This window comes from Arachis ipaensis, chromosome B9 (genome assembly GCF_059453495.1).
Source record: "Arachis ipaensis isolate K30076 ecotype BB chromosome B9, ASM5945349v1, whole genome shotgun sequence".
Taxonomy (NCBI): domain Eukaryota; kingdom Viridiplantae; phylum Streptophyta; class Magnoliopsida; order Fabales; family Fabaceae; genus Arachis; species Arachis ipaensis.
In genome coordinates this window covers 30,606,533-30,632,686 of record NC_142444.1, presented here as the reverse complement: position 1 = coordinate 30,632,686, position 26,154 = coordinate 30,606,533, and the positions used below count along the sequence as shown (strand labels likewise).

Here is a 26,154-nt window from a genome sequence, read left to right as displayed (position 1 = left end):
AACAAAACATACTGAAAACACTAAGAAAATAATATAAAAAAATGTATAAAATATTCGCTCATCAAGGTAATGAAAAATCAATGAGTAATTACCCAATCAGTCCCTAAAATTTTTAAAATTGGACATTTTAGTCTCTCAGATTTTAAAATACAAAAAATAGTCTTCAACATTTATTTTCGTTAAACAATACGGTTTCTCTTCATTAGTCACTAACGGTAACTATTGACGTGGAATGTTAACTCGCACAGGTAGCCGTTAAGTATGCACGTGTGTGAACTGGACAAATCAATCCCAAGGTGAAATACAAAACAATCCCCAAAAAATAAAAAAAAGTCTCAAAACAATCCCTAAAATTTTCTAAAATTCCAAAAAATCAATGTCTTATAATATTTTTATTAATCAGAATAATAAAATATTACTAAAAATATATGATAACTAAAGAATATAAAAAAACAAAATATATACTAAAAGATAATTTTATTTATTAACTCTAAAATGTCATAAAAATAATATTATTTAATTATTAACCTATGATATCTACTGTAACACCCTACCATACAGAGTCTTATGCTTAAGTCATAATTCAGAGATGGCAAGGTATTACGACCTCTAAAACAAAAATTTAGTACGTATAGTAGTATGAATAATTGATTATAACTAGGAGCCTTTGTAGAAAAAGGGGTAAACAAAAACCGTAACTCGAACGCGCAACACTCCGATCGATAACGTAACGAGCAAAGGATAAGCTAACGCAAGATCATATATATAAAGAGTGTCAAAAACGGGAATATCAAGACTCAAAATCCGGCTGCGAAGATAACCGGTCCGAGCATAATAATATATACATATAATAAAATAAGGAAACCCCAAAGGAAACCCAAAGGGACACAAATACATACAACCTATTCTCCAAAATCCCCTCTAGAAGGAGTCATCACAGTTTGTATTATTTAATGGAGATAAAAGTATCTAAACAAGATATATAAACCAAAACAGAGTCCCAAGAACAAAGGATCTTCGCTAATCCAGAAGTCTCCAGCATGCCTCAACGAGAAGCCTCGCGTCCTGCATCTGAAAACCACAAAATCCGCATGGGTGAGAACCAGAGGTCCCCAGCATGGTAACAGCTTCCACATATATAATACATAATAATAGAGGAAAGCCGAAGGCAATCCTAGAACTTCCTCCAGGAAATATCAAAGCTTATAAACAAGCTAAACCGTAAGCGGCAACTAACTAAAGATCCTTCAGTCTAACTAATACTTCCCTTTCTACTTCCTTCAGACCTCCCAACAACCAGCAGGAGTATAATATAGCAAACACAGTTATATCAGACAAGAGATTTACAAATAGGAACAAATAAGGCATTTAGGCAATTAGCAAGTAATATGCAGTCAAATAGGCAATCTCAAACAATTCATGTAGTATGCTTATGATGCATGCCTGTCCCTAGTGGCTGATGATATCATCTGTCGGTTATAGAGCCAACCCGACAAGTCCTGGTAGCTAGCCATTGGACTGTCCCTCTGTCGTGCATCCCCAACTCGAGTTATACTCATCATAAACTTGATCATAATCATGATCCATATCCATCACCCTCACTGGTGAATATTTATCCATCACCATCACTGGTGAATATTTATGGGGGCGAGCTCATCCGGGCCTTTCACAGTGCCCGGCCACACTTACGACATAGGGTCAAAAGAGCTTCGAGTCTCAACCTGGAGCACATGGTGGCTAGCCATTGCTACTACCCAGGGAAACCCTCATCTCCAATGGTGGAAGTGCAAACCTTCACAATTCAATCAACATCATATATGCATTTATACTTGGCCATAAACATGGCTCCGCCGTAACACGGCAATAATCTAGCCATCCGGCTCACGGTTAAATCCATAACCAGCCAATTCATTAACAATTACGGCCCTTCGGCCCATGGCACAACAAGCACTTCCACCGCCATTATCCGCATCTCACATAATCATCTTTGATCCTCAATGATCATTCATTTTTCCCTTGCTTCACTCGCAAGTTACCACATTCACTAGCCCTTTTTCTCATGCTAGGCATATCATAATGATTTAAGACATAAGTGGTGAGATCGGAGGCTTAGAAGTATGAAATTTGGCTTTTAAAACTCAAAAATCAACTTTGGGATGAAAACAGGTCCACGCGTACGCGCACTCCACGCGCACGCGTGGATGGCGCTTTCTCGAAGAACGGCGCGTACGCACCAAGTGCGCCTACGCGCGAGGGGTCATTCTGCTAAAAATTTTCTAAGTTAAAAGCTGCAGAATTTACAGATTCAAACCCCAATCTTCCGACGGACATAACTTCCTCATTTTAAATCGTTTTTCACTCGTTCTTCGAACGGCATGGACATCCCGGATCCAATTTCATTTCTAAACAGATTTGGCACAAATCAGAGATCCGTAGTCCAAGTTATGTCCCGTCAAAGTATGCCCAAAAACCATGTTTTCATACAAAACCACAAGGTGCCATTTTCAAAACAAGCCACTTTCAACTCTTTTCAAAATCAATCAAACATGCCAATTTCAATCCTTCTCTTTGAAATCATTCAAAATGTACCAAAATCAACAACAAGCCATCCTCAACTCACACATTGACACTTTACCAAGGTTTCCAAAACCACATCCAACCATTTTAACACTTCTCAATCAAATGGCTAAAGGACAAACACAATATCATGTCATACATCCTTCCTCATCCCAATTTCCAATAATACCATTTCCAATTAACCATCATTATACATAATCAACATCATACTCACCATCAACATGGTACCACCCATCAATTCAACCTCAATCATCCATCAAGCATATATCACAACATGCATTTCTCATATTTCACACAATCAAGGCATCAATATTCATAATCACATATATGAACACATCATATATTTCAACCATTCAACAACACCAACAATTCAATGCCTATCTTAGGGCCTCTAGCCTAAGTATTTCCTACCACATTACATATTAGATACGGGAAACTAAAACCATACCTTAGCCGATTCCCCAAGCTCAACCGGAGCACTTCCAAACCACTTGTCCACAAGCTCTCAAGGTATCAACACCTCCAAGAACAGATTTTATCACACAAAACCCTCTTCCAAGCTTTCCAAAATCACCAATCAAGCTCCAATATTCACATATACACAACCTAAGCCACAATCATCATACCCATACACAACATCTCAATACCCAAACATCATAGAACAACAAATTATACTAGGGTTGAGAATCTTACCACACCCAAGGTCCAAGGAGGCAAGATTAACCTTCTCCTTCAAGAGAGTTGGGTCCTATAACATCAAAGAACCCAAAATCTCAACATTTTACCCATGAAACTCGAAAATAAGGGCTGGAATTTCGAACAGAAACACGTGGCTTAACTCAAGATTAGTTGTATGGGTTTTGTAGAGCTCTCCGCGGTGAACGCGTGGCCGCAAACGGAGCGGCAATCGGAGCTCTAGATCAAAAGTTATGGTGGTTTGAAGATCAAGTGAGAGAAAGAACTTGAGAGAGTGTTCTTCCTCCCCTCTCTTCAATTTCAGCGTGTTTGAGTATGTTGTGAGGAGAGAGAGTGCTGAAAACTAGGGTTTTGGTTTAGTTATGTTGGGCCAAGGGCCCACTTTGGGTCCGGTTGGCCCGGTTTGGCCCGTTCGGTCCAATTTTGGTCCGAATTCTATAAAATTGGTACCGAAATTCTCGTCTCAATTTCCTCTATCATATTAAGCCATAAAAATATCATTTTTGGCTTTCTAGAATAAATTCTCATATATGGGTTAATTAGCCGTTAATTAACCGGGTCTTACATTCTACCCACCTAATTGGGAATTTTGCCCACAAAATTCAAATTCAAATTCAATTACCTGAGAATAAGTGCGGATAATCCGTTCGCATCTCCGACTCAAGTTCCCAAGTGTGTTCCTCAACACCGCCTCGACTCCAAGCCACTTTGACTAATGAAACCTCTTTTCCACGCAACCGTTTGATACTAGTATCATCAATTCTGACTGGAGCCACTGGAAGCGTCAAATCTTCTCTTAGCTGAACCGATTCGGGTTCTAACACATGGCTAGCATCAGGAGTGTACTTTCGAAGCTGCGACACGTGAAATACGTCGTGCAGGTTTGAAAGATGGGGTGGTAAAGCCACCCGATACGCCACTGGCCCAATCCTCTCCAAGGTCTGAAATGGACCAATGTATCGAGGATTCAACTTCTTTTCTTTAATCGCTCTACCTACTCCTGTGGTCGGAGTAACTTTCAGGAAAACATGATCTCCTTCCTCAAATTCCAAGGGCTTCCGCCTCTGATCGGCGTAACTCTTTTGGCGACTTTGCGCCGTAAGCATCCTGTCTCGGATTTTCTTGACTTGTTCAGTGGTTTCAGCTATCATTTCTGGCCCCAACAAGCCTTTCTCTCCAGCTTCATACCAACATAGTGGAGATTGACATTTTCTCCCATACAAAGCCTCATACGGAGCCATTCCGATGCTCGCATGGTAACTATTATTGTATGCAAACTCTACTAACGGCATATACCGATCCCAACTCGCTGGTTGGTCCAAAACACAAGCTCTCAACATATCCTCTAGTGTTTGGATCGTCCTCTCAGATTGACCATCTGTTTGAGGATGGTACGCTGTACTCAAGCTTAATCGAGTTCCAAAAGCTTTCTGAAATGCACCCCAGAACCTCGAAGTGAAACGAGGATCTCTATCAGAGATTATAGTAGCAGGTACACCATGGAGTCTCACAATCTCCTTTATGTATAACCGAGCTAGCTCCTCAAGGGTGTAAGTCATCCGAATGGGCAAAAAGTGAGCTGACTTCGTCAGTCGGTCCACAATCACCCAGATAGCATCAAAACCAGTCCTAGTCCTTGGCAATCCCGACACAAAGTCCATTGCAATACTTTCCCACTTCCATTGCGGAACCTCTAAGGGTTGCAACATCCCGGAAGGTCTTTGATGTTCAATCTTTACCTTTTGACAAGTTAAGCACTTTGAAACATATTCCGCCACATCATTCTTCATACCCGGCCACCAAAACATCGCCTTTAAATCATGGTACATCTTAGTACTTCCCGGGTGAATGGAGAATCCGCTTTTATGTTCCTCCTTTAAGATATCTTGCCTCAAAGTGCCAACATCCGGCACCATGATCCTACCCTTGAATCTCCATAACCCATCTTTTTCTTCCGACACTCTCCACTGTTTTCCTTACTCGATAGCCGGTAACACCTTCCATAACGCTTCATCATTTTCATGAGCCTTTAGGAGTTCGGACTTAAAGTCGCTCGAGATTTCTAATCGGCTCAAACACAAGGTTCCAGATACTTCTCGAGCACCAATTTTTAGACTCTCGAATCCTTTGAGCAACTTCTCCTCTTGAAGCATCATCCAAGCCGTATATAACGATTTCCGACTTAACGCATCCGCCACTACATTTGCCTTTCCCGGATGGTAATTCAACTCAAAGTCGTAGTCTTTCAATAATTCCATCCACTTCCTTTGCCTCATATTAAGCTCTTTCTAATCAAAGAGATATTTCAAGCTCTTGTGATCGAAGAAGACTTGGAACTTAACCCCATAGAGATAATGCCTCCACACCTTCAAGGCAAACACGACCGCAGCGAGTTCCAGATCGTGCGTAGGGTAACTAACTTCATGAGGTCTCAACTGTCGTGAGGCATACGCCACCACATTATGATGCTGCATCAGCACGCATCCTAGGCCCTTTAACGATGCATCACAGTACACCTCAAAAGGCTCATTCGGCTCAGGTAACAATAACACAGGTGCAGTGGTCAACTTTTTCTTCAATGTCTGAAAGCTCTCCTCGCACTCAGGAGTCCAAACAAACGGAGTGTCTTTGCGAGTTAACTTTGTCAACGGCAAAGCTAATTGCGAAAAGCCTTTGATGAACCTTCGATAGTAGCCAGCTAAACCCAGAAAACTCCTTATCTCAGTTACTGTGGTTGGTTGCTTCCATTCCATCACAGCCTCCACCTTAGTTGGATCTACGGCTATTCCCCTCTTACTCACCACGTGACCCAAAAACTTTACCTCATCCTTCCAAAACTCACACTTAGACAATTTCGCATAGAGTTTCTTCTCCTTTAAAATTTGCAACACGGTCCGCAAGTGTTCCGCATGCTCTTCTTCGGTCTTGGAGTAAATTAGTATGTCGTCAATGAAGACAACAACGAATTTATCCAGAAACGGACGGAACACTCTATTCATGTAATCCATAAACACTGCAGGAGCGTTCGTCAACCCAAAAGACATTACAGTATACTCGTAATGACCATAACGAGTCCTGAAAGCAGTCTTAGGGATATCCTCACCCCTCACCCTTATCTGGTGATAACCGGATCGCAAATCGATCTTGGAGAAAACCCCAGCTCCTTGTAATTGATCCATGAGATCATCAATCCTCGGCAATGGGTACTTATTCTTTATGGTGACCTTGTTCAGCTGCCTGTAATCCACACAGAGTCGCATACTTCCATCTTTCTTCTTTACCAGTAACACTGGAGCTCCCCACGGGGAAACACTTGGTCGGATAAAGTTCTTACCCAACAATTCCTCTAACTGAGACTTTAGCTCGACCATCTCTAACGGTGACATCCTATAAGGAGCACTTGAGATTGGTCCCGCCCCAGGCACCAATTCAATAGCAAACTCGACCTCTCGGTTAGGTGGAAATTCCTCAATATCATCGGGAAACACTTCCGGAAAATCACACACTACCGAAATCTGATCCAACTTTTGATCATCACCCGAAACACCAGCGGTTAACAACAGGATACCCTGACATTCAATTCCAGAACAGTTCACCATCATCGAATTCAAGTAATAATCATTTACCACGACTGGCCCTTCTGTATCTTCCGGCATAAAGTACACCGACTTTGTAGAACAATCAAGCAGGACATGGTCCTCAGATAACCAGTCCAATCCCAAGATAAGATCAAGACCGATCATCGGTAAGCAGATTAAATTATGGACAAAATCACGCTGCTTGAACCTAAACGAAACTTTCGGGCATCATAGCCTAGTTACCATGGCTTCATGGGTAGCATTATATACTTTTAGGTCATAACCTAAGGTTACGATCTTCAATCTTAACTCATGAGCTTTCCCGAATGCAATGAATGAATGCGATGTCCCCGAATCAAATAAAGCATTTAAAGTTTGACCAGCCATTTCACAGTTACCTCGAATGAGTGTCTCGGATCCTTCTGCACCCACAACTAAGGTGGTGAACACTCGACCAGTTTGTTGTGCTTTTCCAGCACCTTGCTTCTGCCGCTCCGGACACCATGGGAGCTTATGTCCTGCCTTTCCACAATTGTAGCACAAACCCCACCCGACCTTGCATGGTGCTCTCGGATGGTGACTTCCAAACCTAGTACAAACTTGATCATTCTGAGGTTGCTTCCCAAACCTTTTCCCTTGGGAGTTGTTGTTATTGGGCCTCCTGAAAGAGCTCCCCCTCTTGAAAGACGGACCTCTAGGTGCAAAGCCCTTCCCTCGGTTCTGTGGAAATGAACCTTTGTGACTCCCTTTCTCAGCGGTTGCCCTTTTCACACACTCCTCAGTAACCCTACACTTGTTCACTAATTCGGAGAAAGTCCTAATCTCCATTGGTCCTACTGAACTGAAGATATCACTCCGGAGTCCTCCTTCATACTTAACACACTTCCATTCCTCATATTCCACCGGAGTCCCTTGGCACATACGAGAGAACCTGAACAGCTCCTCAAACTTGTCAGTATACTCTGATATGGACATAGTACCCTGCTTCAGCTGTAACAATTCAAGTTCCTTAGCCGTCCTAGCAGAAGTCAGAAAGTACTTCTTATAGAACTCTTCTTGAAAGACATTCCAGGTGATATAGTCATCACCCTGCTGCAGAAGACGTCGGATGCCTTGCCACCAATGCGACGCCTCACCGGTGAGCATATAAGTAGCAAACTCGACACGCTGTCCTTCAGGTACCACTTGTGCTTGTAATGCTCGCTCTATAGCCTGAAACCATGTATCAGCCTCAGTCGGGCTAGTAGTTCCCTTGAACTTAGGCGGATTAACCTTCAAAAAGTTTGCCAAGGTCATCGGACCCTGAACTCCACCTCCATCATTACCATGGTTGTTCATCTGTTGACCAAGAGCCTCAGCAGTGGCTTGCATAGCAGCAGCCATGTTCTCCAACGCAGCCATAAAGTTCACCGGGTCATTAGGATTATTCTCCGGTGCACGAGCATTCGTACGACCTCTCGCACTACCTCTACCGCGTCCACAAGGCGCCATCTGGTTCCTATACACACCCAACAATCGATATTAAGTTGATCAGTCTCAATATCGGAAGTCTAGTGCTTCAAAGTCCCAAATGCATGCTCATGAACGTTTATGCCAATTATATCAAGCAGATATACTAATAGCACATAACACACACACAGAGAATGCACAGAAGCATAGTCAGTCCATCCCTCAGGCTCTATAGGAACGAACTGCTCTGATACCATAATGTAACACCCTACCATACAGAGTCTTATGCTTAAGTCATAATTCAGAGATGGCAAGGTATTACGACCTCTAAAACAAAAATTTAGTACGTATAGTAGTATGAATAATTGATTATAACTAGGAGCCTTTGTAGAAAAAGGGGTAAACAAAAACCGTAACTCGAACGCGCAACACTCCGATCGATAACGTAACGAGCAAAGGATAAGCTAACGCAAGATCATATATATAAAGAGTGTCAAAAACGGGAATATCAAGACTCAAAATCCGGCTGCGAAGATAACCGGTCCGAGCATAATAATATATACATATAATAAAATAAGGAAACCCCAAAGGAAACCCAAAGGGACACAAATACATACAACCTATTCTCCAAAATCCCCTCTAGAAGGAGTCATCACAGTTTGTATTATTTAATGGAGATAAAAGTATCTAAACAAGATATATAAACCAAAACAGAGTCCCAAGAACAAAGGATCTTCGCTAATCCAGAAGTCTCCAGCATGCCTCAACGAGAAGCCTCGCGTCCTGCATCTGAAAACCACAAAATCCGCATGGGTGAGAACCAGAGGTCCCCAGCATGGTAACAGCTTCCACATATATAATACATAATAATAGAGGAAAGCCGAAGGCAATCCTAGAACTTCCTCCAGGAAATATCAAAGCTTATAAACAAGCTAAACCGTAAGCGGCAACTAACTAAAGATCCTTCAGTCTAACTAATACTTCCCTTTCTACTTCCTTCAGACCTCCCAACAACCAGCAGGAGTATAATATAGCAAACACAGTTATATCAGACAAGAGATTTACAAATAGGAACAAATAAGGCATTTAGGCAATTAGCAAGTAATATGCAGTCAAATAGGCAATCTCAAACAATTCATGTAGTATGCTTATGATGCATGCCTGTCCCTAGTGGCTGATGATATCATCTGTCGGTTATAGAGCCAACCCGACAAGTCCTGGTAGCTAGCCATTGGACTGTCCCTCTGTCGTGCATCCCCAACTCGAGTTATACTCATCATAAACTTGATCATAATCATGATCCATATCCATCACCCTCACTGGTGAATATTTATCCATCACCATCACTGGTGAATATTTATGGGGGCGAGCTCATCCGGGCCTTTCACAGTGCCCGGCCACACTTACGACATAGGGTCAAAAGAGCTTCGAGTCTCAACCTGGAGCACATGGTGGCTAGCCATTGCTACTACCCAGGGAAACCCTCATCTCCAATGGTGGAAGTGCAAACCTTCACAATTCAATCAACATCATATATGCATTTATACTTGGCCATAAACATGGCTCCGCCGTAACACGGCAATAATCTAGCCATCCGGCTCACGGTTAAATCCATAACCAGCCAATTCATTAACAATTACGGCCCTTCGGCCCATGGCACAACAAGCACTTCCACCGCCATTATCCGCATCTCACATAATCATCTTTGATCCTCAATGATCATTCATTTTTCCCTTGCTTCACTCGCAAGTTACCACATTCACTAGCCCTTTTTCTCATGCTAGGCATATCATAATGATTTAAGACATAAGTGGTGAGATCGGAGGCTTAGAAGTATGAAATTTGGCTTTTAAAACTCAAAAATCAACTTTGGGATGAAAACAGGTCCACGCGTACGCGCACTCCACGCGTACGCGCACTCCACGCGCACGCGTGGATGGCGCTTTCTCGAAGAACGGCGCGTACGCACCAAGTGCGCCTACGCGCGAGGGGTCATTCTGCTAAAAATTTTCTAAGTTAAAAGCTGCAGAATTTACAGATTCAAACCCCAATCTTCCGACGGACATAACTTCCTCATTTTAAATCGTTTTTCACTCGTTCTTCGAACGGCATGGACATCCCGGATCCAATTTCATTTCTAAACAGATTTGGCACAAATCAGAGATCCGTAGTCCAAGTTATGTCCCGTCAAAGTATGCCCAAAAACCATGTTTTCATACAAAACCACAAGGTGCCATTTTCAAAACAAGCCACTTTCAACTCTTTTCAAAATCAATCAAACATGCCAATTTCAATCCTTCTCTTTGAAATCATTCAAAATGTACCAAAATCAACAACAAGCCATCCTCAACTCACACATTGACACTTTACCAAGGTTTCCAAAACCACATCCAACCATTTTAACACTTCTCAATCAAATGGCTAAAGGACAAACACAATATCATGTCATACATCCTTCCTCATCCCAATTTCCAATAATACCATTTCCAATTAACCATCATTATACATAATCAACATCATACTCACCATCAACATGGTACCACCCATCAATTCAACCTCAATCATCCATCAAGCATATATCACAACATGCATTTCTCATATTTCACACAATCAAGGCATCAATATTCATAATCACATATATGAACACATCATATATTTCAACCATTCAACAACACCAACAATTCAATGCCTATCTTAGGGCCTCTAGCCTAAGTATTTCCTACCACATTACATATTAGATACGGGAAACTAAAACCATACCTTAGCCGATTCCCCGAGCTCAACCGGAGCACTTCCAAACCACTTGTCCACAAGCTCTCAAGGTATCAACACCTCCAAGAACAGATTTTATCACACAAAACCCTCTTCCAAGCTTTCCAAAATCACCAATCAAGCTCCAATATTCACATATACACAACCTAAGCCACAATCATCATACCCATACACAACATCTCAATACCCAAACATCATAGAACAACAAATTATACTAGGGTTGAGAATCTTACCACACCCAAGGTCCAAGGAGGCAAGATTAACCTTCTCCTTCAAGAGAGTTGGGTCCTATAACATCAAAGAACCCAAAATCTCAACATTTTACCCATGAAACTCGAAAATAAGGGCTGGAATTTCGAACAGAAACACGTGGCTTACCTCAAGATTAGTTGTATGGGTTTTGTAGAGCTCTCCGCGGTGAACGCGTGGCCGCAAACGGAGCGGCAATCGGAGCTCTAGATCAAAAGTTATGGTGGTTTGAAGATCAAGTGAGAGAAAGAACTTGAGAGAGTGTTCTTCCTCCCCTCTCTTCAATTTCAGCGTGTTTGAGTATGTTGTGAGGAGAGAGAGTGCTGAAAACTAGGGTTTTGGTTTAGTTATGTTGGGCCAAGGGCCCACTTTGGGTCCGGTTGGCCCGGTTTGGCCCGTTCGGTCCAATTTTGGTCCGAATTCTATAAAATTGGTACCGAAATTCTCGTCTCAATTTCCTCTATCATATTAAGCCATAAAAATATCATTTTTGACTTTCTAGAATAAATTCTCATATATGAGTTAATTAGCCGTTAATTAACCGGGTCTTACATCTGCATAAATGTGATATAAAAATTATAATAATAACAACTAAATTAAAAGATAATTATATTGTGAATGTTATTATTTATGTATCTAAATTCCTCGAATATTGACCAAAACTTTATAGATAACTTAGTTCGCATTGCATGTAAGTTTCAAAGTGTTAACTTTATAAGGATTTACACAAATATTTTTATTTGTTCATGCAAAAAATTTTAAATTAAATGAGAGTTTTTCAATCTCTTCATCTCTTCTTCATTATTAAAGAATGATCATAGAATATGATATCTATAAATTAAATTAAATTAATATCTTGCACGGTCAAAAATAAAATAAGTTTGTTTATTTTAAATTATTTTAAAAAAATAGTTTTTTACAAATAATTTATAATTTAAGATTTTAAAATACATAAAAAATTTTTGCATATATAAATAATCAAATTTGAGATAAATAGATAAAAAATTTTAGAAATTAAAATTTATTAAATTAAAAAAATTATATATATATAATTCGAAGGGACTATTTTAAAATTTTTTAGGAACTGTTTTGAGATTTTTTTTTTAAATTTTTGGAGACTTTTTTGTACTTCGCTCTAGGAATTGATTTATCTAATTGCACGCATTGACACTTAATGGCCAAGTATGCGAATCAATATTCTAAATTAGCAGTGATTGTTAGTGACTAACAGAAAAAAGACTAAATTATCTAATGAAAGTAAATGTTAGAAACTATTTGTGTATTTTAAAGCTTGAATGACTAAAGTGTCTTATCTTAAAAACGGAGGTACTAATTGACTAATTCTAATAATTAAAGAGTTGAAAATGGAATAATTGTTTAAAGGGTTAACTACAAAAAATGCTCTCGAATTAATTAAACGCTGACAAAAAAGCATCCAAATTTTACTATTGACAAAAATGCCTTCAAATAATTTAAAAACGCAACTCCATAGTAAATATATATTTTCAAAAAATGCTTTAGAAATTGAATTTTGATGCGATTTTTTGCGAGCATGATTATAAAAAAGAGATATTATTATCCTTAAAATTTGGTGATGTTTTGTTAAGTATATATTTTTTTTTGTAACTTTTTTGTTAAAAACCAATAATACTTTTAAAAAATCACAAAAAATTATATACTTAGCAAAAAATCACCAAATTTAAGGATAATAATATCTCATTTTTCTAATCATTCTTGCAAAAAATCGCATCAAAATTCAATCTCTAATGTTTTTTTTTGAGAAATACATAATTAATGTTAGATTTTTTACAAGATTATCTAACATTAAATTTGTATTTCTCAAAAAAATATCTTAGAGATTAAATTTTGACGTGATTTTTTGCAAATATAATTAGAAAAATAAAATATTATTATCCTTAAAATTTGGTAATTTTTTGTTATATATATATATATATATTGTAATTTTTTTGTTAACAACTAATAATACTTTTAAAAACTACAAAAAAATTATATAATTAACAAAAAAGTCATTAAATTTTAAAAATAATAATATTTTATTTTTTTAATTATACTTATAAAATATTATATCAAAATTTTATTTTTAAAATATTTTTTAAAAATATATATTTACTATTGAATATTTTTATCATATTTTTAAATTATTTAAAAATATTTTTATTAATAATAAAATTCGAATACATTTTTGTTTGTAAGTGTTTGAATAAGTCGAGGAAGTTTTTCACATTAAAGCCTTGTTTAAAAATGCCCTCCTACTCCCAATCCACACAACCCGAAAGTCCATTTGAAGAGAAATGTGGTCAATTCATAGCCGAAGGCCGAAGCATGTTATGTATGCTTTGTCGCTCTTAAACCCTCTAAAGTCTCAACACTAAAGTCTAAACTCTAAACCTCTGCTTTGAGCACACAGCAACCTCAGCTTAAAAAAATGCACTGTGTTATGAGAAAGCTAACCAACTCCATTTCACGCACGCAGGTAAATATCTCTTCTTGGAATTCACTTTATTAATGTCTCTCAAGTTTTGTTATTTTCCTTTCTGTTTGTTCAGTTGCCGCAATTTTTCTATGATTAACACCATATCTTTCTATCTTTTATTCGTATAACCGGATATTTTGATTTTGATTTTGATTAAATAACGAGAAGGTTTGAATTTGATGATTCGTTTGTGTTTCTCTAACTAATTAACTAACTAATTAGTTTTGATTTCAAAGTTTCGTACGAAGATTGTAGGTTTTCGTTCGTATTGCAGTAACAAGGTGGTTGTTGATATTGGACAACCAACCCCTGCTTCTCATCCAAAGGTGCTATTCCATAACATTTTCCCCTTTTCTTTTCATACAAAAGAAAATGAAATTACTTTCAAGTTTCAAACTTGGCATTATTTGCTAAAATGATTTTTTTTGTCATATGGTTTTTCATTTAAGGGTTAAGGCTAATTCCTGATTAGCATGTTTATATGTTGTCTTGCAATGTGTTTTTAGTTACTAAAAGATGGGGAGATCACCCCAGGTATATCCAGCGATGAATATATCGAAAGAAGGAAGAAGTTATTGGATCTTCTCCCCGAGAAGAGTTTGGCCATCATTGCAGCCGCACCGGTGAAGATGATGACGGATGTTGTGCCATATACATTTCGACAAGATGCGGATTATTTGTATATCACAGGCTGCCAACAACCCGGTGGTGTGGCCGTTTTAGGACATGATATCGGTTTATGCATGTTCATGCCAGAAGTAAAACCTTATGTTAGTATGACAACATCTTATCCTTATTGTGACTTGAATTCACTTTCGATTTTCTACTGGAACATTTTCTGTGATACTTATCTTAACGTAATATATTCAACTTATGTAAATTGTTTTTAGACTAAAAAAAAATTGATTATTTGTTTATTGAGTTAGTCTCTGGTCAATCTTTAAATATATGTAGTATAATATTTCAGTTGTTCAATCATGCAAGTATCCATGGATTTGGGTCATGTGTGTGTGATTTTTGTTGTCGCTTCTTCTAGTTCTGCAGCAAGGAAGTAAGTAATCCGGAATCTGATGTAATTTTAAAACCATACTTTTGTCTAGGATGTGACTTGGCAAGGGCAAATAGCAGGAGTTGAAGCGGCATTAGATACATTCAAGGCTGACAAGGCATATCCGATGAGGAAATTGCGTGAGGTGGATCACTACTATCCAACATAAATTTTCAAGCATCTATGTTTTTGTCTTATGCACCTGAAATATTTCCATAGATAAGCCTGCTGGAGGCTTGCAGCCAATGTTGCTGAAGCTCTAATAAAGATTTTTTATGTTCCTCACCTCCTCGGTCAAGCAGTTGTGCTATTTATAATGATATTTTATTTAACATTTTTAATTAATGATTCAGATCCTTCCAGATATGTTACGGGGATCCTCAAAGTTGTTCCACAACACTCAGACTGCGACCTCCACATACACAGAACTGGAGGCCTTCCAAAAGCTAGTTTATTGTAACAATGTAAGGGATTTATCTGTTTATACACATCAGTTGCGATGGATAAAGTCACCAGCTGAGCTAAAGCTCATGAAGGAGGCTGCATCGATTGCTTGTCAGGTACATCCATCTTCGTTGCACAGTTAATAGTCCAATGACTCAAATTCCTAGCGAGGCTGTCTGATACACCGTTGTTAATTATATTTCTACCATTCGTTGGGTCTAGGTGCAAAATGATAAAATCTTGATACTTTGAACCTTTCCTGTCTGTCTTAAATAGGCCCTTTTGTTGACTATGCTGCATTCAAAAACATACCCTTTTGAAGGTATGCTAGCTGCAAAGGTTGAATATGAATGCAGAATGAGAGGAGCACAGCGAATGGGGTGAGTGCCTCTCTATTGAATTAATTAACTGCTTAAGGATTTCTTTCATTTATGATTACTTTTGTGTTTTTAATTGATAGTTTAAGAACCTTTCACATTTATCAATGATTAATTGCTCGCTTTCTCTTGTCCTTTATTGCACTTCATAACAGATTCAATCCTGTTGTTGGTGGTGGGCCGAATGCAAGTGTCATACACTATTCCAGAAATGACCAAAAGGTAAATTTAGTTATCATCATCAAATGCTGTCTCCTAGTATTTATTTTTTATTGTTGAATTTTTATCATATATTTGGCAGATTAAACAGGGAGATCTTGTTTTGATGGATGTTGGATGTGAGTTACATGGTTATGTTAGTGATCTTACTCGTACCTGGCCTCCTTGTGGTAGCTTTTCTTCTTCCCAGGTTTGCCTAATTGAATTGCTTTTAGTAATTCCACATAGTTATTGGACGAAACAAGTTTATTTTATTGTCATGGTGTCATTTGCCATTTCATCCTTGGTGGTATATTTAGGAGGTTTGTTTATGAAACTTTATTTACCTTCATCTTGTTTAATAAGGCCTTAAAGTTCCTTGCCACTTCAACCAAATCCATGAATGAATTGCTTAATGTTTCTTTTTATCTTTTTTTTTTAAGAAAAACATAAAAGGAAATCTCCATCTTCCAAATAAGGAAAGTGTGCAAGTTCATCCTTATCGAATTGAGGATTGAGTATACATATGATTGTGCATCTATTATAACTTCAGGAAGAAAGCCAAGGGCCACAAGGAATGAAAGGCACCTATTTTTTGTTGGTAAAATTTAGTATTAAGACTGTAATAAGTAGGAGAGTAAAGAAAGTGAGGAAGCAGATGCCTCAAAGACTTATTTGGTGTTTCTCTCAGTACTTACTTTTCTATTTGACTACTCTTTGGTAGTCAGTGAGATTTCTTCAACAAGACAGTATGATAGTACCACTTTCTTATCGATTCACTTGTTTTTGAAAATTCAATAAGCAACCAAAAGGCTTGCCACAGGAATCCATGACAGATCAGAAGATGGCATTATGGAAGAAGTGAAGATTTATGTTGGTGCAAATATGCTGAATTAGTGAGATATGCTCCTTTTTAACTTTGTTCATGCACGTTTGGGCATTCAAGATTCTCAATATATTCTTCCCTTGCCCATGGCATAGGGGATCTCATGGGGCTCTCTCTCCTTTTTGTTTAATTTTTTTTTGGGGGGGGGGGGGGGGGGGGACTAGGAAAAGAATATCAAATGATACAAGGAAGCGGAGGAAAAGAGATCCTCAGAACTTATTTTTTGTGCCATGGCATCTTCCCCTCTCTATGCTAGCCAATGAAATTTAAATGTGTAGAGCTTACTTTTTGCTCCTTATTAATGCACCGTGAAATTGCTCATTTCAAATGCATTGTCTTCTTAGTCTTATAGTGTGTGATATGATCTCCTCTTGTACGTTCAGGAAGAACTTTATGAGCTTATATTGGAAACGAACAAGCTTTGTGTGGAACTTTGTAAACCTGGTGCCAGTATTCGAGAAATACACAACTATTCGGTATCTCCTTTTTCTTATCCCTTTTTAAGAAATATTATTATCAGAACTGTTTTCTTTTATTAGATTGCAGTTTTGTGGGCCAGCAGCCAGCTCATTAACAAATTTTAGGACAGAATCCATCTATTACAGCCATCCACCTGAAAACTTTCAATAAATGATTTGTACAAGATGACCAGTTTTTTCTTTCCCGTTCTCCCTGTATTTTGCCTTATTGCTCGTTGATGCATTATGCGGACCATCTCATAAAAATTAGTAGCCATTAAAGTGTGCTACTGACCTGAATATTTCCATGATAGAGATATCTGTGTTTTTTGAGTCACCTTTTGTTTCCTTCGGTTGAATGTTAACTCATTGTATACTCAATTAGCTTCCTGAAGCTTTATTTATAAAATAGCAAAACTTGTTAAAGGTCTGGTTGCATAGGTTGATATGCTGCAAAAAGGATTCAAGGAGATTGGACTATTGAAAAATGGTGGAAGCAGTTCCTACCACAAGTTGAACCCAACTTCTATAGGTATCTTTCTTAAAGCACCCTTTAATCTTTTCACTATCAAATTATGAAAGATATGGACTTCATAATAACCATTTGTTACTCTAGAGATTCATAGCTAGTTTGGATTTTTGAACTAATTTATACGATGATAGCTAATAGAGATTTGATGTATTCAATCACGTCACATTTTGTTGGTCCAGGTCACTATCTAGGAATGGACATTCATGATTGTTCAATGGTCAGCTTTGATGCTCCTCTGAAGCCAGGTGTTGTAAGTTATTTCCTTGACTATGCAATAGTTTTATCTACTACTTTGTTATCCATATCGAATATGGAGAAATTGAAATAATAGCACTTCTAAATTCTAATGACAATGTTAGAAAATGTATTTCCAGCATGCTATCTTCAGGACAGTAGGTGGACACTTTTCATGTCAAATGATAACAAAAGTTCCATTCACAGAATAAACTGCCTAATAAAAGAATAGGGATTCTACAATTCTTGCATTATTATAATCACAGCCAATCCAAGAACTAAACCAAAAGTAAATAAATATATTATTTTTAAAAACAAGATAATCTTCACGTTGAAAGAAAGCCATCCAGGTGGTTGTGATTTAACTTAGGGTGAGTTTGTTTTTTGTTTTTCCACAACAAAAGTGATTTCTTAACAAAACTTTCCCAATGAAGTTGTTACTTTCTCTAATCAAAGGCTGAAAACATAATTTATTTTATTTTTATATTTTTTGTTGAAATTAGGATGACTACCTTCTATTGAAAATGAATTGTTTTTAGAAAAAAAGAAAAGCTGAACCCAATTCCCTGTATGAGACAGAATACATTTTGCACTTCTACTGCTTTACTTAATATTCATTGGCTGACACTTGACAGCTTATGCTTTTTATTCATTGTGAGCAGGTGATAACTATTGAACCAGGAGTTTACATCCCATCTTCTTATAACTGCCCAGAGAGGTACTTGTGGTTTATTAAAGAACTTGTTGTAAGTGTAAAACTGAAATTGATTATTGGAAACTGCATTTTTCATCACTTGCTCTGAGATTTCTCTAGTTCACCAAGATGTTTCTACCAAAAGACATGAAATTTCGTTACAGTTTCCATCAATTGATCGGCTTCAAGAATCCCTTTTTCATAATTTCTTTCAGAATTCTCGAGTCTCTCTGTACCTCTGGCCATTGGAGCGTCCTCCATCTCTATATTTCATATTTTTAAATCTATCAAGAGAATTATAACAATAATCGGACTTAAAATTCTTAGTTGGGAATTAAGAATCCTATATTCCAAGTTAATCTGTTTTTAGCTGTAATTCAATTTGCAGAGATTGGATCCTCTCAATTTTTTTTTCTCACTTGAGGGGGTAAAGTGCAATTTCTTATCATACATTTTATAAGTAGGACCAAGAGAGATCATGAGAAAATATTAAAGAGTTAGAGATCACATTTTACACCCTCAATTGAAAAAAAAAATCAAGAGGATCCATTTCCCAAAGTTGCATCGGCCTAAGATAATATGCCTTTTGTCTTCAGGTCTTTGTTCTACTAGTTGGGTTCATTTAGCTATTCACTCTTCATAACTTTTGTTACATCATTGGTTGATCTCTTTACATAATATTCATCATGCATTCCATTAGAGCATAAATTTGTCTTCAAACATGGAAATAAATGTTATAACTTTATGTTACTGTTATTGATATAATCCATCTCGAGGGACGTGCATACAGGTATCGAGGCATCGGGATTAGGATTGAGGATGAGGTACTCATCACAGAAACTGGTTACGAAGTAAGTTCTTTAAATATGTGATTGAAACTAGTTTTTATCAATTTTTAACAGCTAGAGGCCTAGAGGTGCTGATCCGGGTTTTCTTGAGTGATAGAATAATATCTGAAAACATGTTGATAAATATCTATATCTTGTCCTTCTTTTTCCGCTTTTTCTTTTTTTCGCCCCAAAAAATTATTAATTTTACCAGAACTTGCGCATATGATATGGTTTGATTGTTATAGTTAGTGCAAAGTAACTAACGTCGTTGTAACACAGGTCCTTACAGCATCAATTCCAAAAGAAGTAAAACAAATTGAGTCCTTACTAAACAACTTCTGCAATGGAATGGGTGTGGACAACCAAAATAACATGAGAGCTACATTCAGTTGACAATGCCCTTAAAACATTCAAGAACCAGAATAGTGATCTCTTCACGTGTTGATACCAAATACCAATGTTCTAAATCCAGGAGCAGTGGCTCAGTTATTTTCATCCTTTGTTTTGGTCCCTTGAGTTAACAACATGAGCATAATAATGCACTCTACAATCTTGGAGGGGAACAAATCAAGGGTGTGTTGTGTTATTTAGCTTGTTTCATTACTTCCTTTTTTTTTTCTTTCAATTTTTTACTTATTACCCTACTTTTAGTGATTGATTAAGAGCTTTTCTTATTTTAGTTTTTTTCCCCTTAAAGAAAACTATTGTTGTAAATGATTGGTGGTATATCATGAAACGACCAACTTGCGACTTCTTGTTTACAGCTGTTGGAATGTAACTTTATACTAAATTTATGACAAATATAGTCATTTGTTTAAGAGGGTTGTTATACATTCAAGTATTTTTTTCATCCAAGTTCATTCAAGTAGGCTCAACACCAACAAAAATTACTCTCATTAAAAAAGCGTGATTACACGCGCATCTTCTTCTTCTCACGCTCATTTAAGCATGGAGCTGCTTTTTCTTCTTACGCTCGTTTACGCACAGAGCGTCTTCTTCTTTTTCTTCGCGTTTCTCCTCCTCTTCCTCCTCCTTTTTTTCGCGTTCTTTCTTCTTTACGTGTTTTTTCCTTACCATCATTCTTTTTTTGTTATTGCTACTGTATTTTTTTTTCTTTTCCTCCTTCTCCTCTCTCCAGTGAAGAAGCAATAGAAGGTGAGAAGGAAGAATTTTGAATTGTACAAAACAAAAATAAACTGAAATTATATTTAGAATGAACCGAAATTATATTAAGAAGATGTGGTGTGTGTACAAGCTTATAAGATTTTATATATAAATAAAACGAGAGCCTTTTAATATATATATATATATATATATATATATTTTACACATACGTATTCTTATTGGAGCAGTGTTTCAGGGTACTTGCAGCTTAATCTTAACATAAATTCTAGTACAAGTAATACAAATCAGATATCTGAACTCAAACCACGGACTGATGGGAAATTTGTTGTTCGCCTTCTAAGTTATGTATATATAGTAAATTGTGCGGAATATGGAGACATATATGATCATGAATAATTCTCTAATTATAACTGCAAACGGATATATTTTAGGCATAAATTCATATTACAATAGTTTAAACACTAATACAACCGTGTTTAAAGACGATTTTTCATCAATCTTAAATTGCTAAACCATTTTGCTAACATCTATATTGATTCTGATTTTTTATGGTGATATCATTAAATAAATTTGGAACCGAAAATATTATAAAACGAAACCATTGTAAAATACTAAGTGAACCGAAAATTGTCCATTATATAAATTCAAATTCAGAAACACCTGCGTTTCAAATAAACCGAAAATATTATCAAAACAAAATCATTGTATAATGCTTAATGAACCGAAAATTGTCCATTATATAAATTCAAATTCAGAAACAAGTCAATTTTGAACAAAAATACATTCAAATCAATTTTGGATCCGACAATGTCATCAATATCACAAAAATTCGATGATAATGATAACGACGATACGTATTAAAAGAAGACAATGATGATGATGATGATGATGATGATGATGGAGGAGAATGATGAAAAGAAAGGAGGAGACGAAATTTCAATAAGAGGAGGTGTTGTTGGTGACGATGGTAACAAAATTGAAAAATAATAAAAAAGGAGGAGGAGAAGAAGAAGATGTAGCATCCGGAGTGAAGAAGCGCAAGGAGAGGGGAGAAAACGAAAAAAGAATCACGTAACTCAAATCACTTGGATGTTAAAATTGCTTTGATATGGAGAATTGTTCATAATAAAAATTTTAAATTTTTATACTTTAATAAATGTATAATAAAAACATTAAAACAAATAAACTCTACCTTTTAAAAAGAAAATTCTCAATTGATAACCTTATAACATTAGCTAAACCTCTAAGTTTAAACAAAAACAGGCTCTACACATTTACGTCTTTTTGACAACCAAGTCCAATTAAGTTAGTCTAAACTTAACAAAAACCACTTTCATTACACGCAGTATGTACACACACACTTCACTAACGCAAACAAAATGCCTGCTTCGCTGACATTTTGCATGCCACGCTCAAAGAATATGAAAAACGATTTCTATCTTCGTGCATCTTCTCCTCTTTTTTCTATTGGTACTGCTGTTATGTTGCTGGGTTTTGTTTTTGTTTCTTCTTTTCCTCCTTTTTTCATGTTATTGCAATCATTATTTTTTTCCTTCTCTTTTTTTGTTTTATTTTTTTCAAGAGAGTAAAACAAGAAGAATTATGAAAAAATGAAATAAAAAAGAGAAAATGAAGAAAAAAAAGATGAAAAAGAAGAAGAAAACGAAACAGAAGATGAGGAAGAAAAAGAAGAAGTGTTTTCAATTGTGCATATTATATAAAAAAGACAACACCGAACTTTCTTAACAATAACACATAAATGTCTTAGTTTTCACATCGAAATTTTGCTATAAAATACAAAAATATCTTTTTTAATGCATCATTTTTTCTTCTTTTTATTCTTCCCTCTTTCTTTTTTTTTTCTTTTTTTCTGTAGCTCTTACTTCTTCTTTTAATAGCATTACTTTTCATATTAGACTTGAATGTATGTATTTGTACTGTATTGCAATCTTATTTAATTGAATGTATATCACTTCATATTTATTGGATTGAATTCTTAGCAGAAATGGACCGAAATTTATTCTTCTTTTTTTCTTCTCTTTTTTTTTGTTTTATTCCTCCCAAGACGTAAAACAAAAATAAGTACAAGAAAATGAAATAAGAAGAAGATGAAGGAAAAAAAAGATGAAAAAGAAGAAGACGAAGTAGAAGACGAGAAGGAGGAGGAAGAAGAGTTTTGAATTATGTGCACCTTATCTAAATCTAGAAGGCACCAAAATTTCTTAATGATGACGACACACAAACAAACTCAGTTTAAAATAAGCTCAGATTAGAATGCACCAAAATTAAACTCAGAATGCACCGAATTAAATCCAGAATGCACCGAAATTAGGAACAAAAATAGATTCGACAAAAAATTTTCAAAAATCGTACATTACATTCAAATTCAAACTGTCAACCATGAATACAAATTTTCATAAACAAAGAAATTATTCAACTACAGGAGCATCAAATACTAACGAACTATATTAATGAGGTTTGAACCAAACTCGTCTACTTGATTCGTGTCAAAACAATAATCCAATTCACTTTGGTTCATCTCACAGTGCGAACTTGCATCATTCATTGTCTTCAAAAATGAAATACCTGTTCAAACTTGATTTCACAGCTTGATTTCAAAAAAAAAAATTGATCCAAATATTCAAATTAGATCAAAGAGCATTGATCGTGAACAAAGAGAACGCAGAGAAGGAAGAGAATGCAGAAAACGCTGAGAAAATTTGAAAAAGTAAAAAACGAAATCTACATAGAAAAGACAATTATATATAGTTGCACGTTAAGTCAAAAGGTTGTTAGAGGTAGTGGCGCGTGGAGCTGAATTAGGTTATAGCAACTTGGTTGGACTTGATTGGCTAGATGACTTCGATGTAGAGCTTTATTGTATTTTAAATATCCAAATAGATGTCATTTATTTTGTGACGGTTAGAAATATAACCATTAATGTTACCTTCTTCTACCAGCTTAAACTTTTAGAATGAGTGATTTCATAACAATGATATATATTGTAGATCTCTCATCAACCAAAGACGATTGTTGTTACTAGTATACATAGCAAACCCCATGTGATTTAAAAAAGAAAAATCAAATTGATATATATTTTATTAGATTTTTTGTTTTTCCGTTATTTTTAATTTTTTTTCTTTTTCTAACAAGTTACACATTTAACCTATGCTATGATGCACGGACACAGAACACGACATTACACGAGACACGCCAACACACGAATTTTAAAATTTTATACGACATGGGGACACGCATACATATAAAATATAAAGTATTTTTTAGATAAATCATAATAATATTTTTATATTTTCTTGATATTAAAATAGAAATAATTTTTAAATTATTTTTAATGTCTTATTTTAATTATATAAAGTATTTAAAATATTTTTTTATTTTAATAAATAATAATATATACTATTTTTAAATTTATTTTAAAAATACATGTTAAGAATAAGATTGGACACGCTAACATATGATAAAATTTAGGTGTATCCAAGCATATCCAGAGAAGAATTTTTTATTTTTTATTAAGACACGATTGGACACAGTAGACACGCGTGTCGGATGAGTATCGGTGAGTGTCGTGTCGGAAATGTATCCGACACGCAGACACGATAACTCAACAAAGTGTCTATACCTCATAAAACCTATGTAGTTAAGACTAGGAGGATTTTTCGCAAGGTTAGTTTCTCCACCAACATCATCACAATTGCAAATCTTGCACAAGGAAGCAGCAAATAGCAATGTATGATAGAAAACACTTAAAGGACAACAAATGCTGTCAGATCCTGACCTCCATGCATTCAAATAAGCATTCTAGAGCTACAGAGGTCCAGTTCACGCGCTCTCAATGGCGTTGGAAAGCTAACTTCCAGATCTTTCCAACAATATATAATAGTTTATACATTGCTTTTGAAATAAAGGACCAAAACAGGCGTTGAACACCCAAACTACCCCCTTCCTGGTGTTCAACGCCCCAAGAGGACAGAGCCCAGCGTTAAAACACCCAAAACTGGTGTTCAACACCACAAAGGGTGCAAGGCAACGCATTCACACCCCTTAGTGGGCGTTCAACGCCCATCACTCAATTTGGACACCAAGCTCAACCCAAACATTCACCAAGTGGGCCCAGAAGTGGATTTTCGCATCTTTAGCTTAGTTTATTTCATTTTTGTAATTTCTAATTCTTATTAATTTCTTTTTAGGTCTAGTCATTAGTATATATAAGGGAAGATCACCATTGTTTAGTATCTTTCCCACCACATTCAAACCTTATACGTTATTCTCTGTACAGTATGAGAAACTAAACCTCCTAGGTTAAGGTTAGGAGCTCTGCTGATTCCTATGGATTAATAATATTACTGTTTTATTTTAATATATGTTTGATTCTATTCTATAATGCATTTTTGTCCTTCATCCTTATAAATCTGGGGTGGAACGGAAGTTTGACCCCTTATTCTACATGAGTTCATGCGAGTCCTGATCCGGATATTATTGAGCTACAGCTTGAGAGTGCATCACAGGTTCCAAGAGAGCATCTGGGCTAATTGGGGTATGTGACATATAATCCCGTTAGTCATGGGTGAATGAGGTCTCTGTGGCGCTAAGGCTAGAATCATAAAGCGATCATTCTCCGATCCGGAAGATCCGACCTTGTTCTGTGGCGTTTTGAGTAGGATCAACAAAAAGGGAGTGGATTGCACGGGCTTCATCTTCGGCTATAGTGAAGCACTATGAGCTAACTTGATGAGAGGACATGAGTTACTCAAATACGGTGTGGAGCTATGGTTTAGAGGAGATTAACTTGATGAGAGGACATGAGTTAATCACTTACAGTTTTGCCATTGAATGAATCATTCATTATTGAAGTAATCAGTAAGAAAATTTAATCCAGAAAGATAAAGCATCTCCGAAGCCTTAACTGGTTTCTCATCATTTTTTTTTGTTATTCCGTTATTGCTTCCTTTACTTATTCTATGCACGTTCAACAACAACCATATTTTCTATTCGTCTGACTAAGATCTACAGAAAAACCACAGCTTGCCCGATCCGAAAATTCTCGTGGGATCGACACTCACTCACCTGAGGTATTACTTGGACGACCTGGTGCACTTGCCGGTTCAGTTGTGCGAGTCACAAATTCGTGCACCAATAACCCACGGATATAGTGCCGGACACATTCTTACTGCAGAATATCTGCCACGCCAGGGATATAGCGCCCTGCACACTCACCCACGGATACAGTGCTGGGCACACTCTTGCAGCAGAAGATCTGCCACGCCAGGGATATAGTGCTCTGCACACTCTTTCAATAACCAACCGTCTCTTATTCATCTCCAAGTTCCAAAACTTATCATCAATTCCAAATTTATCAAAGCAATTTCCTTCAAAATCAAAACCCATTTCTTTGGTAACATTTTCCAAAAATTCCAAAAATTTCAAAATCATGTCAATTGTGATTCTCTTCCAAAAGTCATCAAAAATCATTCATTCTAAATCAGGATTTGGTC

The 26,154-nt window shown here is 36.6% G+C and overlaps 1 protein-coding gene across 2 annotated transcripts; it reads left to right on the top strand.

Moving 5' to 3' along the window:
* Positions 1-13,575: 13,575 nt before the first annotated feature.
* Positions 13,576-20,334, top strand: LOC107618871 (Metallopeptidase M24 family protein). 2 transcript variants are annotated; one of them, XR_002353581.2, is made up of 14 exons: positions 13,576-13,815; positions 14,052-14,141; positions 14,322-14,585; positions 14,916-15,008; positions 15,217-15,423; positions 15,584-15,687; positions 15,840-15,906; positions 15,986-16,093; positions 17,152-17,244; positions 17,668-17,758; positions 17,938-18,003; positions 18,655-18,710; positions 19,477-19,537; positions 19,796-20,334. XR_002353581.2 is itself a non-coding variant. In XM_016321044.3 (14 exons), exons 1-14 carry the CDS (start codon positions 13,768-13,770, stop codon positions 19,907-19,909), a joined length of 1,467 nt encoding a protein of 488 aa, XP_016176530.1. In that variant the 5' UTR covers positions 13,576-13,767; the 3' UTR covers positions 19,910-20,334. The 2 variants fall into 2 exon arrangements, 1 of the variants encoding a protein (XP_016176530.1); XM_016321044.3 differs by having other exon boundaries at positions 17,938-18,008.
* The last annotated feature ends 5,820 nt before the right edge of the window (positions 20,335-26,154 follow it).

Bases quoted from the DNA above. Each gene is read 5' to 3' on its own strand.
- LOC107618871 (XM_016321044.3), top strand. From the start codon at position 13,768: ATGCACTGTGTTATGAGAAAGCTAACCAACTCCATTTCACGCACGCAG. The intron at 16,094-17,151 runs GTTTGCCTAATT...TTGTACGTTCAG, and splicing joins GTAGCTTTTCTTCTTCCCAG to GAAGAACTTTATGAGCTTAT. The intron at 18,711-19,476 runs GTACTTGTGGTT...ACGTGCATACAG, and splicing joins TCTTATAACTGCCCAGAGAG to GTATCGAGGCATCGGGATTA.